This window comes from Leopardus geoffroyi, chromosome X (genome assembly GCF_018350155.1).
Source record: "Leopardus geoffroyi isolate Oge1 chromosome X, O.geoffroyi_Oge1_pat1.0, whole genome shotgun sequence".
Lineage (NCBI taxonomy): Eukaryota > Metazoa > Chordata > Mammalia > Carnivora > Felidae > Leopardus > Leopardus geoffroyi.
In genome coordinates, this window is record NC_059343.1 from 13,491,756 (window position 1) to 13,507,318 (window position 15,563).

The 15,563-nt window shown below is 43.1% G+C and overlaps 1 protein-coding gene and 1 pseudogene across 7 annotated transcripts in view; one reads left to right on the forward strand and one right to left on the reverse strand.

The window, feature by feature from the left end:
- The window catches only part of REPS2 (RALBP1 associated Eps domain containing 2), a 219,378-nt gene that overhangs the window by 73,650 nt on the left and 130,165 nt on the right, over nucleotides 1-15,563 (forward strand). For all 7 annotated transcript variants that reach the window (XM_045470672.1, XM_045470677.1, XM_045470674.1 and 4 more), the window contains exon 5: nucleotides 3,922-4,019. In XM_045470672.1, the coding sequence (XP_045326628.1) occupies nucleotides 3,922-4,019 (98 nt within the window). The remainder of the gene's footprint in view (nucleotides 1-3,921; nucleotides 4,020-15,563) is intronic.
- Nucleotides 5,965-7,236, reverse strand: LOC123594070 (annotated as a pseudogene).

Genomic DNA, 15,563 nt, shown 5'->3' on the forward strand with positions numbered 1-15,563 from the left:
GAATGTACCACAATTTGATGATCCATTCTCCTGTTGATGGACATTTGGTTTGTTTCCAGTGTTTGGCTGTCATGAGTAAGGATCCAACGAACATTTGTTTGTGAATCTTTTTGTGACATATATTGTCATTTCCCTGGCACCTAGGAGTAGAATTTCTGTACCTTAGGGAAGGGGTGTACGAAACTGCCAAAGAGTTTTACAGAGTGGCTGTATATACCCACTGGCGATGTATGAGAGTTCAGTGTTCCTTGCCAGCATTTGGTACTCTCAGTGGTTTCCTTTTCTTCAGTGTTTTTTAACTGTAGACATTATATCAGATATGAAGACATTTCCTTGTGGTCACTCTTTTATTCTTGGAACATTGTTTTCTAAGTTACCCCTTGCTGGTTTTTCTCCTATATCATGAACCTTAAACTTGACAAGCTACCATTTCAGAGGGTTCTTCTTTGCACAGCACACCCATAGAGAGGAGTCTGAGTGAACAGTCAGTTGCCTGTTTCTCAAAGAGTTTGAGTTTTTTGGCTCTAGCCATCGATTAGGAGTCTGTTAGGTCCCTGTAGTTGTGAACAAGGTCATTCAGAAATAAAACATTTACAGGTACTACCATTTAGACTTCTCCATCTGTCTAAGTCAAAGGAAGGGAGAGTTTTTCTATCTGCAACTTGGTTCAATCTTGTGATTTTTGCTTCTAATTGATAATATTCACTTCACAGCTTGTTCACTCCTATTTGTATAATGTCTGTAGATTCTCCCCCAGAGGATTTTCTTGGCCTGTTTGCTTCCTTTTCTGTCCTATATCCTCAGGTCAGGAAGTAAGAGAATCCCGCATGTCTTCATTCTCTTTCTTCCCATGTTTTCAGAACTCAGTTTTTCTTAAAGGCCTTCATGTTCTTTTCCATCTGTTTTTTTTAACTCTCTGTTGTCTTCACCATGTCATCAACCCATCTGACAAACCCAGGATTCCCTTTCCTGTTTCTGTACTCTGTTTTCCTTTTGATCTGCACAGTGGCATATCTAAAACCTGTTAAATCGCAGTGACTCTGGTGCTCAGCATTCTAGAATTATTGTTAATTTATGCCTTTTCAGAAAGGAGTTTTGCCGGTGGAATAATTTTCTAGGAATACATTTTTCTGGGGTCATTTCCCTGTCTAAGATTCTGCCATGATTCCTGGCTAGTGGGGAATGTTTGTGAGTGTGTTTTAAATCAGACTGAGTGTCTCCAGACCAGTCTGATTCAGAGCCCCTCTTCAACTTCTCTCCTGGCTCCTGCTATTCTAACCTCTGCTGGATGTAGCTGTAGCTCATGTCCCGTGGGTGAGACTTGTGTGCCAGGCATCGTGCAGAGATCTTGATGTGTGTTATTTTCTTCTTAGCACAACCCTTGGAGGCAGATACTGCTACCCATATTTAAAAACCGTTGAAATCACAGTAATACAACCAAATAGTTAAAAAATATTTAAATGCCTGTAGTGAAAACAACTTTTCTCCTTCCCACTCAACTTATTTCTGATCTCCAGAGGCAACTACTGCAAATCTTACCTGTTTCTTCTGATACCTAATGTCTTATCTCTGTATCAAGATATCCGTTCTGCTTTTTCTTACACATCTTATTCTGATGTATCGATTCTAGGAATGTACTCTCTGAAGAGCATGGGCTGTGATGTCAGTCTCCTGGGTCTAAAGGTAGACTTGGTGGGCCTGCATTTCTAGCCTGTGTGACTATGGGTATTTTGCTTTAATGAGTTTCGGTTTTTCTTATCTGTAAAGTGGAAGAACGTCTGCCTCAGAGGTTTGCCCTGTGGATCAAATGAGGAATGTTATATAAACCTCTGTGCCTAACACGGGTCCTGGCACATTGTAGGTGCTCAACTGTTGCCTAGTATTTTCTTTGTATTTTTAGGATCTGGTACCTGTTTGGTTTTTGACGCCCTTAAGTGTTCTTGAAATTCACCTTCTGGATATCATTCATTGGGTTGATGGCAGATGTAGAGTCTTTACTGTGCATTTGCTAGTGATCCCCGTTCTGGTTTGACACTGAATCTCAGAGTGATGAAATCTTTAGGGTTCTTCCCTTTGGAGAAAGATGATAACTTCTAGTTCCTTATGAAACCTCTTGTAAGGGGATCTGAGAATTATTTCTTTTGCATTGAGTTGCATTTGCCAGGTTTTATTTGGGAGGAAGGAGAGTAGAGGCAGTAAGTAATTCTTTCTGAGTTGAGATCCACCTGAGGATGGGACCAGAGTCGACTGATGATGGTCTGATGATCAGTTCTGATACTGACAGAGCTGATCGAAGCAGATGTTTTAGATTTGTGACCACATGGGCTTCGTACACTCACCTCTCCAGTCACGGGCAGGCACGGCCATCCTAGTCTTCCCATAGGAGTAGGAAGAGAAGATCTGCCGTTGAGGCCAGGCCTTTCCAAAAATGATGCCCCATGTGGCTGAGTCTTTGTTCAAGCCTTACTGATGAGATATGTCCATCTCTTCCAAGGGAAGGCCCTTGTAGGTGAGGGGCTGGAGCCATGGGCCAGGTGGCCTCCTCGCATATGTGCTCCTCCTGTGTAGTAGAAGCTCCCTTCCTCTGAGGGGAGCCAGAGGCACGGAGGGTCAGCTGCCCAGGGGAAGCTCATGGCCGCTAGTACCCCAACCATGGTGCAGTTTACTGTGTTCAAACCTTCTGGCATTAATAGTTATATTCAGTGTTCTGTCAAAATGGAGTGATCTTAAAAATCCTTCTTCGAAGGACACCTGCCTACTGGCTGAGACTTCTTTTTTAACATTTGGATTATGTATTCCTGGGTTTGTGTCTTTTGCAGTTTTTTTATATTCTTATTTATTCTTAGCAGGGTCTGAAAATCTACTCAATACTTTGCCAGGTAATGATTTTTGATGTTTTAATGTATTTTAACTGTGTTATAATGTTGTGTTCCAGTCCCTTGGAGGAAATATAAAAAGCAGATGTGAGCCCAAGAGTGGTTTGCTGTTCCTGATGTACTGTTCTTACACCTCCTTTATTTTCAGGTGATCAGAGTCTGCCCTGGGTGGTGCTGTGACAGGCTGCCCCGCACCCTCTACCGGACCTTATTTATAAGGAAGCTAGAGGAAGCGAGCATTTTACTTCTTGATATACTTCCAAAAACTCAAATTGTCAACCAGAAATGTTAATCAAAAATGGCTTCATCTTGGGTGATGAGTTCTCTTTTCTGTTGGAGCTGAATACTACCTGGTTATGTTTAACTGTTTTCCTACCATATTGGCAAAGTCATTATAAAATATTTGGGAAATAAAGTGAAAAAAGGCTTTTGTTTTTGTGGCTTAAAAACTTTTCTTAAAGTCACCAAAATTATTCTTAGTTTGGTTATTGAAAGATAAAATAATAAATATAAATACATTTATTCCTTTTTGTATTTTTCTCTACTTGATTTTACATCCTTTCCAATAAGGAAAAGAAGACGGTGCCATTTATTTTTGAAAAATAAATAGTAACATTGATTCTTAGTGTTCAAAATGCATACTTATTTTCTTGTTTCTTTGGAAGATGGATGACGAATGCAAGACTTTTAAACCGGCAGGTATATATAGAATTTACCAGATACTTAGAATTTGAGCATTTATAATATGGCACTTCTCTGACTATTGTTATCGCTTTCTATTCCAATTTAGGTTCTTACCATTACACCCTTCAGATTTATTCCTAATCTCAACATGATGCAAATCTTTTCCTGTCTTTTTATGAATCAGTTAAATGGCTTTCGATTGCACCCAGGTTTGTTTGTACAAGGTGGCCCTATGTACACAAACTCTAATTCCTTTGCTGATTCTTCCCTGAAGAACAGACAGTCTCAGTTTGAGTGTGACATCATAATTTTTGGGTGGAATCTTTTTGTGCTGTGCTGACTTTTCCTCCTGCTTTTTCAGCTCCTTATGAAGCTAGACAGCCCCTTGTCCAGCCTGAAGGACCCTCATCGGGGGCCCCAGGAACCAAACCCCCTCGCCATCAGGCTTCCCTTATTCGGGTAAGTGATGTGGGGTTGTGCCAGTGGAAGACTTTGGGGACATGGCTTTTTGATGGGCTGCCTTTTTTTTTTTTCTGCAAGGAAGATATAAAACTGCCCCCTGGGGCAAATATTGGACTTCTTGTTCTGTTGCTTGTATATTTTCGTTAATCTTTTTTTTTTTTAAAGTAAGCTCTACCCCCAACGTGGGGCTTGAGCTCACGACTCCAAGATCAAGAGTCACCTGCTTTACCGACCGGGCCAGCCAGGCACCCCTATTTTCCTAGATCTTTTTTGTAACGTGTGTTTCTACACTTTCTCGGTGTCTCTAGACGAATCCAAGCTGGTTCTTGGTCTTTTGTATGTCAAAATGCCCTTCCACCTGTATCTACTTAGTCTTTAGGCACCTCCCTCAGGAGTGCATTTTTCCCCCCCAAAACAGCCTTTCTTATTTTTGCCTTATTCTTTATTATTATTCATTTGGTGCATACTTAGCTGTTGCCCTTTGTTTTGTGCCTCCAATTACATTGCAGGCTTTTGGAAGGCAGGGGTAGTTCTTAGGCATTCTCTCTCAGTGCCTAGTCCATGCCTTTTGGAGAACAGTTATTTTATGTGTGGCAGCAACTACTGTTTCTTATATGTAATAGATAGCAGTATTCTGACAGAAACACAAGTGATGTCTCAGTTTCTCCTGGCTTAGAAAATTTCAGCTTCCCTTTCTCCAGTGTTTTCTTTTGGATAAAGAACTCATTTGTTTTTTGTATCTGCAACTGTTATCTTGTGCAGTATCTCTGAGTCCTGTGCTGGGTAGGTCCTTTTCGCAAAAAAAGGGTGTGTGCATGTTGGTGTATGTGTCTGCATGAGAGGAATTACGAAAAAACTGGGTTTACTTTTGGGTGGTTTGTCAGTGTTCAACTTAGGAAGAAGGATTACTAAGGACCTTTGAAGGAAGATCATGGTGTTCACTGAATACCCTCTGGGAATGGGTACTCTGTTAGGCCTAGAACTGTGTTATGGACAAAGCTTTATCTTCTAAGGTGGTAGTCTTTGTACAAAGAACTTTCCTAAGGATAATAATTTAGCCATATGCTGTGTATTTATATTTAATGCTTCCTACAACTATAAGATCTAGGTACTGTTACATCTATTAGTGTGGGTGAGTTAACTGTGCCTGAGAGAGGTTAGATAATGGGTCTAAAGTTTTATTCATAGCCAGTAAGTGGAAGAACCAGAATTTGAAACCAGGCCTTGACCCAGTGTCAAAATCTACGCTTAAAATACTTTACATTAGAGTTCCATACTATAGGGAGGCTATGTTCCGAACTTGCTACATAAATAAGCATTGAGTGTAGTAAGAACTATCCTTGAAAATCCCTTACTGGTACCATGTTGGAGGGCTAACATGCCATTCTCTCCTATGTCCAGAAGACCTCACTTTCACCTCCAAGCTGGAACAAAGAGCTGTTTCTTTAGCTGGGCCCCAGATGCAGTAGTTGGTTGTGTTTAGAGGTCCCGTGGTACAACAATATGTGTCTTTAAATATAAGAATCACATCTGCTGCGGAATGATGGTTTACAATAAGAAAGGCATTGGAGGGACTGGGATTCATCTAAAAGGTTCTACAGGATGTGCTGTGCATGTCTGTGTGGAGTTTATCCTAGTGCTGTGGAGTCCTAATCCTGAACTGTTAGAATGATGCTCACACAAGCAGGAAATCATGGCCTTTGCAATGGTCAGATAGGGATCACGAGTTCCTTTCTACCTAGTCGCCTGGCAGGGGGGATGCCATGTGTTCTTATTTGGATTGGTGTCCTGTGACTTCTAATCTCTGGGTCCACGTTTCCTGCTAATAGACATGCTTCTTCGTTCAACTGATGTTTACTATATACCTATGGAGGTGGAACAGTCCCAGTCCCTGCCCTCATAGAGCTTCTAGGCAGTTGGAGGAGGTGGCCAATAATCAAACCATTGCAAAGTAAATAAGTCATTATAATATGTGTTGTGAATGGAAATTACACTGCTTTGAGGCTGAAAAACAGTGTGGGGGTACAGTTATGTCCTACCCTTAGCAGGTAGGGGGCAATCAAGGAAGGCTTTTAGTGGGAAGCCACATTTGAGTTGAAATGGGAAGGATTTGTAGGTGTCAACCAGGTCAGGGGATGAGAATGGGGGAGTAGGCAAGAATATAGAGGGAACTGCGTGTACAACATTCTTTGCTAGTGCTTAGCATTTTATCCACATCCCCTTCAGTGCTCACAGCTGCCTTGTGAGGTGATTCCTGTTATCCCATTTTTTCCCATGTACCAGTCTTCTTTAATTCTCAATTAGAGTATGAAAGGAGTCAAGGGTACCAGGCAAAGGCCATGGTCAGGAATGCAGAATGTGCCTCGACACTGGGCCCTCTTCAGTGGAACTTGCCTAGCTGCTCATGTTGGAGTTCCTTGTAACAGTGACAGTAGTTGAAAAGCACATAAGCTGCCAGCACCATAGGAATCCCAGCGATGGCCCCTTTCTTCACATTGACATACTTGTAACACTGGTAGTAATCTCTTGAAACGCTCCAGCAGTGCCTTCAGGGGGTGAAATCCTGCATCAGTATCCAGCTTGGCAGCTCTCCTAAGTTGACATCCATGAGCTGCTTCTCCTTCACTGGTATGGATGACGCCATCCTGGAGTCCTGGGTGTCTGCTATGTCATCCCATGTTTCCGATGCTAAAACCTGAGATTTAAAGACCTTACGTAATCTGCCCAAAGTCACAGTTAGGAAGCGATAGGGTTGGAGTTCAAACACAGGACGTGATTTCTTAGTCTGGCCCAGGAACCAGATGGATAGTAATATCATCTGGTAAGCTAAGAAGCCCTGGATGAAAAACTGGCCTTGAGAGTTCTGGGGAAAGATCATGAGCTCAGTGTTAGATGCTGGGATTTGAGCTTTTGAGAGAGTCAAGAGGAGGTGTCAAAGAGATGGTAGGAGATAATGGCTCTGGAGCTTTGGGGAGAGCCAGGGCTGAACATCAGTATTTGCCAGTAGTTGGCCATTAGAAGGACTTAAGGTATCGTCTGGAAGAAACCAGATGGGTTCTTGTGCAGGACTGGCCAAACTCTGTGTGACTTTGGGCAAGTTCCTTCTCTTTTCTATAACATGAATGACTTGGAATGGATTTAACAGTCCATTGTAATAATCTGTGACAGTCTGACCCTCTTAATGTTTGTTTGGCATCAGTGAAAGCCCCGCCCCTGCCCCACCCCCTCCTGTTTGAAGCATTGCCTTCTGTTTAAGATGAGAACAAGGGGCCTTCCTCCAGACAGCACAGTTTGTGGTTTTCATGGCTGATGTGTTTTTGTTGCTTTTGTTCCTAGGTTTCTTCCTCATGGCCGTCAACTTAGTTTGGCTAGACTCTACGTCCCAGAAAGAAAATTGCCAACCTGAATTAGTCTTGTTGATGAGGGGATCTGAAGAGAAGGGTTTTGGTGGTAGGGGATTAATATGGATTGGGCCTGGTGCCAGCTGAGACTGGGATAACTCATTCCCCTCACATTGCCATGTTAATGTGCTGATGGCAACCTTGCTTTCTTCTAGCTTCCTCTGTCGCCTTGTATTCGAATCCTTCCTCATGATAGGATGGGAGGCGGCCTATGGGTACTGGGGGAGGTTTTTGGGGACTCTGGGCCAGTGCTGTTGCAGCTCATGAGCTTGGCATTTTAGAGATGCTTATAACAAATTCAGCACCCAAATATTGGAATGAATAGTTTTTTTGCTTAATACTTTATGAATTCGTTTTTTTTTTTTTTTTTTTTTTTTGTTCAGGGTGAGATGTTTTTCCCCTTGAAATTTCAGACTGAGCTCATTCTATATCTGTGGAGGGTTGACAGTGATTTGTAAAGAAATACTAAGTCTTCTTTCGTGATTCATCTATTATGTGTTTATAGGTCATTTTGTGGTTTACTTTTCACAAAGTTTCCTAAGCAGCTAGACTGTAGTCATTTGTAATTTGCTGGTGTAGGATTTAGAATTGCCCCTTTTGCTCCCACTGTACTCCACTGCGTCTGTTTTTGCCGTGGTTGCCAGAAACTGCTTAAGTTGCCAGAAACTGCTGGTTAAGTTCTTGCTCCATTGACCCCTTGGCAGCTTTTGACATTAACCACTGTCTTGATATGCTCTCATCGTTTGGTGTCCATGATGCCATCTTCTCCTGGTTTTCTTCCTGCTTCTGTGACTACCTCTTACTAATCTTCTTTTTCCATTCTTCTTCTTCCACCAGCACCTCACATGTTGGTGATGCCTGGGTGCGCTTCTTACTCTGTTCCTCTTTAGCCGTATGGAAGCTTATGACCACATATCTCCGTCTGCCAGATGTCTTCACTCAGATGTCCCACTGTCTTTCCCACAGAACCAGCTTTCACCCTTCCGTTCCTGTCTCCATCCATCTGTCAGCACAGGCCAGAATGCTGGTCGCTGTCTTTGACTCATGTCTTGCCCTCCTGCCCACTTAGTTACCAGGTCCTGGCCATTTCACTTTCTAAATGCCTCTCTTACCTGTCCATTTCCCTGCACCTCTTTGGTTCAGGCCGTCCTCCTCTGTCACTGAATCTGTTCTGTCAGCCTGTAACTCTTTTTCCTTGCTTCCACTCTTGCCTCTTCAAATCCATTATGCTTACTGCATATAAAAATAGTCTTAAAAATACATATCTGATCACCCTACTCCCTTGGTTGAGACCTGCCCACTGCTCTCTGCATACCACCTACTTCCGAACATGGCCCTCAGGGCCCTGCTGTTCACACCTACTTGTTACCTTTTCAGCCACAGTAGTTCACTTCTCTCCCTCCACACCCTGGCCACAAGGGAGCTACTGTTGTTTCCCTAATAGCCAGTGTCCTTTGTGTGGGAACCTTACTCTTCGTGTCTTGTCTTTTGCCTTCTTTGTTTTCTCCTTTGCCTTCATTCATGTATACTTTTTTTTTCCATTGATAACATTAAGTTTGAGAATTTTCTAATATTTCTTGTACATGTGAAGTTTCCATTTTTTCATTCTTAAAAAATAGCTCATTACTCATCTCCTTTATCTGTGAAGCTCAGCCAGAGGGATGGGCCTTCAGTCTTTGTTGGTTTCACATTCCAGAGGCAGCTTTTCTTTTGTGTCATTCCAGGAATATTTTAGGCACACATAAATAAATATAGGTATTCATGTATATGTGTATTTGTATGTGTATATATTTACATATATATTAAATATATGCAATATATTTTTACTTGACTTTGGGAATACAGGTTTGGTAGATCAAATATACTTCCAGGCAGATCTCACTAGAAAAAATCTTATCTTTTATTTTAAATCAAAACATATTCACTTTTTGCACCTAAATATGCATGCTGTAATACTTTATTCTCTTTTTGAAGGGGTGAATGTAACAGTCTTCTGGGGTAAATTCTCAATGCTCACTTGTCTTTATTACTTCAAAGACAAAATAGTGATAGAATTCAGAGAACTTTATCACCCTGCCATTTCACTTAGAGGTTTTGGCTTTATTTGTGGTGGAAGTTTTCTAATGAGTAGGCAGACATTGTCAGACCTTGCTAAGCAGCCATCATTTTAATCTAAAAGTCTGTGAGTTGAAAAACGTTTATTGAACTTAGTTGTCTCCTTTACCCCCCTCATTCTCGCTCAATTTCAGTTTCTTGCCATGCCCTCCCCATCCCGCTATGGACTTAATTGTAGGTACTTATGTCCAGAAGCAGATTCTCTCTGCTCCTCGCGTCTATTCGGAATGGTTGTAAGTGGAAAACAAGTGTGTAAAGGATGCTGAAAGAAATGAACACCCCGAGGCTCTGTTGGAGCAGTGTTGGCAGAAGTCAGAAGACAATTGGTAGCCACTGCGAGTGAGTTGTTCACTGTAGGGGTTTGGATGAGAACAGGCAGAGCTAGACTTTCTGGGAGACTGTCCCTGCAGTGGGAGGACTTTCTGTGGTGTCAAGGGTATTTTATGGGTGGTTGGGACTAGGACGCTGGGAGTGGGGGTGACGAGGAGTAGAGGCTGTGGCTGCAAGATTGGGATGGGATTGAATGAGGTGGCGTAGAGGCAAGTCACGAGCACGTCGGTGCTCTGAGTGTGAGAAGAAAGAAGCAGGTCAGCAAGTGGGCCTCACGCAGTACTGTCTCAGCCGCTCTGGTTTTCTTACCTAGTGCTTGTCCCGGGGAAGTGGCCTACGTGACAGGTTGGGCCGTGGGGGGCTCTTTCAGGGTCATTTGGCCTGGTGGGGGGTTGGTTTTTATGTTGTTTTGCTTTGTTTTAGTGGAGCCTGGGCCATTTTTTTTCCTTCCTTAATTTGGAATCTTCCCCCTCTCCCCTTATCTGAGAGCTGTGACTCTGTCCCCTGCAAAGTGCCCCTGTGCGTACTTCAGCATAATGCCACTCCACGTTTAGTTCTTGCCGTTTTTTCTTCTCCACATCTTGCAGTCAAACCAGTGGGCTGACGAGCCACTGAAGAGAGCCACGCAGCTGTTCTCCCAAGTGGCTAGAGCTGAGCAGCCACCGACGATGCCCTCTTCCCTGGGCTGCGGCGAAAGCACGCTACGGTGCTACTTGCTTGTTGCAGGTTATACGGCAAACACCACACTGGTTTTGGTTTTGTTTTGGATCGTGGGTTGTGAGCTTTCAAATACCCTTGTTCTTCAGGGCAATTAAAAGTTAAAAAAAATATATCAAAAATTAAAAAGATACAAAAGGGTGTAGAGTGAAAAGTGTCCCTCCCGTCCCCTTCACTGGCCATCCATTTCCCTATCCCAGAGGCAGCGAATATGACAAATTTCTTTTGTATCGTTCTAGGATGATTTTATGCATATGCAAGTGAATATAGGTGTTCTTATGTAATTATATATAACAGGCACAAAACATGGAGTTGCACCTTCTTACATGTATGGTGGCATACAATCTACATCTGTTATGCGCTTGCATGTTGTACTTAGCGATGAGCTTTAGTAGCATTCTATAGCAGTACACAAAGTACTCCTCTTTGGTTTTTTTTAAATGCATAGTATTGTATAGTGTGCGTCTTCCATAAATCATTTATGGATCAGCTCCTTATTTTTTTTTAAATTAAAAAAAAATTTTATTCTTGAGAGAGAGAGAGTCAGAGCACGAGTGGGGTAGGAGCAGAGAGAGAGGGAGACACAGAATCTGAAGCAGGCTCCAGGCTCCAGGCTCCAGGCTCCAAGCTGTCAGCACAGAGCACGATGTGGTGCTTGAACTCACAAACCATGAGATCATGACCGGAGCCAAAGGTGGACGCTTAACTGACTGAGCCACGATCAGCTCCTTCTGATCAACATCTGGAACTTGCAGTCAGACTTGCAATACATGTTTGCAATACATAGGGCCAGTTCTTAGAAATGGAATAATTGAGTGAAATGTCTACACATTTTTATTTTTTATAGAGATTTTCAAATTGGAGACTACCAATTCACATATTTACCACCAATATACAAAAATGTTTATTTTCCCATACCCATGCTAACACAATGTGCTAAAAATCTGATGCATCTTTGCCAGTCTGGTGAAAAATGGGTAAAAAATGAGATCTCAGTGTACTTGTAATTAACATTTCTCTTTATTAGTGAAGTGGAGTATCTTACGTTTATGAGTCATTTGTGTTTCCTTTTCAGTGAATTGCTTCATATCGTATGCCCCTTTTTTGAGTTATCGGTGTGTTCTTTACTGGTTTGTCATTCCTACCAGTCTGAAACCAGAAGCTGGTGTCTTCCTTTGGGCGAGTGAGAGGCTGCAGTGTATGTGGAAAATTGCTTCTTGCGTGGTTGAGGGGAGGTCTGGGCACCGAAGGCCCTCGTAGGAGGTTGGGGACCCCAGCTTCTCTTGGTTCTGGAGCACCTTAGGCCCTCCAGCAACAGGAGTTTCTTGTTTATAATCTTTAGGGCAGAAAGTAGAATTACTTAGTTTATGGGTAAACATTAGGCTAGGAAAATCTTCTGTTGTTCGGGATGTTGAATGGTAATATATTGTGCGTGTGTTGACCTCTTGCCATTGCTAAATTGGCTAAATTCTCTTCCTCTGGCTGAAATAGAAAGGCTTGAGGGAAGAGAGGGAGGAGGAGGAAGAGGGTGGGAAAGAGTGTATGTGTGTTCGCCTTTCTGTATAACAGGAATAACTGGTTTGATAAATTTTATAGGAATGTAAGTGCCTTATTCTTGACATCTTGTTTTATCAGACACATTCCACATTTGATTTCAAACCCTAGCTGGAGATTTGCCATGTCCCAAGGGGTGAAAAAGTTTGATGTGTTCTACTTCACTGAGTCTCCCTAGGACCCCCTAGATACCCGATTAGTCACTATTATCACAAAGAGGTCCTGTTTTTCATCTCATCAAGCCTCCTTCCTTCTTATTTCCTTCACCCACTTCTAATTCTTTTTCAGATTTTCTAGGCCTTATTTTTTAAACCTTTAATTTCAATTGATACTGAAATTTACTTTTTTTAGCCTAAATTTTTTTTTAGCTGTCTCTTATTATATTCTTTAGGTGCTCGCCATCTACCTATGCTTCTTAACAATTAAAGTGATAGTAGTTGCTCGGTTTCTTTGCTGGGAGGCACTTCTACATGAAAAATGTTTTGTGTTACAAGATGAGAATAGTAAAGAGATACTGGATCATTGAAAGAGGTGATTCCAGGATATGAGAACAGGCATGTGACATTGAAACTGAAGGATGTTTATGGGAAAAGGAAAATTCAGTAAATACTAGGATTCATTGGGGTGCTGCCTTAAGGCCTTGCAGAAGCCGTGCTTGGAGACAGGGTGGACAGAGGGTAAAAATGATAGACCTGGTACCCATGAGAATTTTAGCTTCCATATAGTGCTCAACAGGTCAGCTAGACTAGATGAAAGTAAATGAGCACATTTTATTTGTGGGGTCAGCATTGCTTTTCCCCGCAGATATGGGCATCATGGTATCCAGAACTTTCCTGGTAGTAGCTAGGGCCCACATTGATTTGGTAGACAGGAGCACCTCTGATTTACCCTCTCAGATGTAAACACCCAATTGAACTCCTGGTCCCAGATAGTAGCTTTTAAAGCTGGAAAGGAGAGGGGTGTTTGTTTCTGGCATATTCTCCAGGACCCCTTCATCTCAGTTAGTATATACTAGGGTGTAAATATGGAAGGCTCATTTACAGTGGCACCATTTCCGCCCCTGGGCCCTTTGCTATTCCCCCAATCTCAGGTGAGCAGCTGGTGTCGTCCCCCTAGTTGCCTATCCCAATGAGTGTCTCTACCAAACCGAGTGTTTATTTGGTCCTGAAGACGTGCTGGCCCCTTCCCTTGGGTGTGTCATTCCAGTTCTCCCAACAGTCTTGCAAGGTAGACTACTTGCAAGATTATGTCCTGTACTCGTCCACTCAGTAATACTAAGTGGCTTATGTGGGTCAGGCACCATGCCAGGGGTACCCCGCAGACTACAAACATGGTCCCTGCTCTCAGGGGACTTGCAGTCAAGCAGGGCAGATGGATGTGAATCAAATGGTCCTGCCACTGCAGGTATAATGGGCATTGCCTAGAGGCAAGGGAGGACTTCCTGGCATGTGACGGAGAAATCCCACCTAGGGCTAGGAAGTGAGGGAAGGCTTCCCCAAAGAAGTGCTGCTTGAGCTGAGCTGTGAAGGGTGACAAGGAGGTAACCAGGCTAAGGGAGGATGGTGCCGGGAGGTGTGGAGAGGGGCTCCTGGCTGAGTGGGAAGCCTCTAGGCTAAGGTCGTGCGTTTCTTCCTTGTGGACAGCACAGTCTACTCTGGCTAGCTTAGGCAAATCGGGGTTTCTAATAAGGGAGTGGAAAGCCTACCAGATCTTTGGAAGGGCTGAAGATTCCGACTCTGTTCTGAGCATGCAGGAACAATTCCTCAAACTGCACAGCAGGACTGGATGGCTGGACGGCTGAGGGAGCTTTGCCTTTCTCACCGTCAGGAAGCTGCAGACCTGGGCAGTTGCTGCCATAGCTTTTAGCTGCAGCTCCACGCTGAGTCTGACCCAGGCCTGCCAAGTGAATGCTTTGTTCCCTGCCTGTTTGACCACGTGACTTGTTTTGAATTAGCCTTCCATGGGCATGTTTAGTGGAACCTAAGTCCCATCCGTAATTCTAACAGCAAAGGTATTTCGATAATGTACTTTTACCTAGCCAGCGTCTGCAGTGCATAGCTTTGCTAAGAGGAGATGGTGTGGGCATTGAGTGAGCCAGTCCACCGTGTATACAGCCCACCGAGGAGACACAGTCCAAGACCTGGAAGAAAGAAGGCCAGTGTGGCCAGAGCCTGGAGTGGGAGGGAGATGAGGCTGGTGGGTAGGCGGAGCCCTGTGAGCCATGCCACTATCTTTTAGGTGGGGAGCTGACGGTTCAGAAATTAAGTGGCCCACGTCTCATGGTGAGTAAGTGACCATCCCAGATTTAAGCCCAAGTCTTTCTTCCTCCAGAATCTGCACTCTTTTTGCACCTCTAATCTGTAGCCTCATTGTCTAAAGCAGTCCTTGAATTGAGCCCTAGATCTTGGGACATCTGTTTCCCATCTGACCTCAGACTGCCTTGAGTATTAAGGGAGGACATAGTGGAGGAGGTAGGTGTCCTTGACCTAACTGGCAAGGATGGGGCTGGGCACGTTAATGCACTGGTACTGAAGTCCGCAGCCTTGTCAAAGTGTCCTCCTACTGCTGATTTTTCACTTTCTGCTGGCCTTCTCCAGAGAGCAAAACCCCAAGGAAAAACGGCCTTCTGGAACAGCACATCTTGGCTCCTGATGGAAGAATTAGAGACCGTGATTATTCATAAGCATTTCTTAGGTTAATCAAAAATAGTGTTAGTGCCACATACTAAAATCACAGTGAAATAAATGTTTGAATACCTGTATTGTATGGCTATCTACAGGATTCTTTCCTGATGTGAAAACATTCCAGATGCTTATAGGCATGTCAGAAATAAGACGGTGCTCTCTCTGTATAATTAATAGCTTATGGGCCAAAATCTACAACTAAACTAGATAATGGGAGGGACATGTAGGTATAGGATATTCATATCCCATGCTCAGATCCTCAGTCTGCAGAATTGCTGCATTGATTTTTGGCATTGCAGTGAGCGTGTTCCCTTATTTTATTTTTTTCCTCATGGTGAGTATACTCTTTAATTCCCATCACCTATTTCACTCACACCTATACCCACCTTCTCTCTGGTAACCATCAGTTAGTTCTCTATAGTTAAGACTCTGTTTCTTGGTTTGTCTTTATTTTTGTTTTCCTTTGCTTGTTTGTTTTGTTTCTTAAATTCCACATGTGAGCACGCCTGGGTGGCTCTGTTGGTCAAATGTACAACTCTTGGTTTTAGCTCAGGTCATGATCTCACAGTTCTTGGGTTCGAGACCTGCATCGGGCTCTACGCTGTGTGGAGCCTGCTTGGGATTCTCTCTGTCCCTCCCCTGCTTGCACTCTCTTAAAATAAATAAACGTTAAAAAAAATCTAGAAATTCCACATATGAGTGAGATTACATGGTATTTGTTTTTCTCTGACTTAATTTGT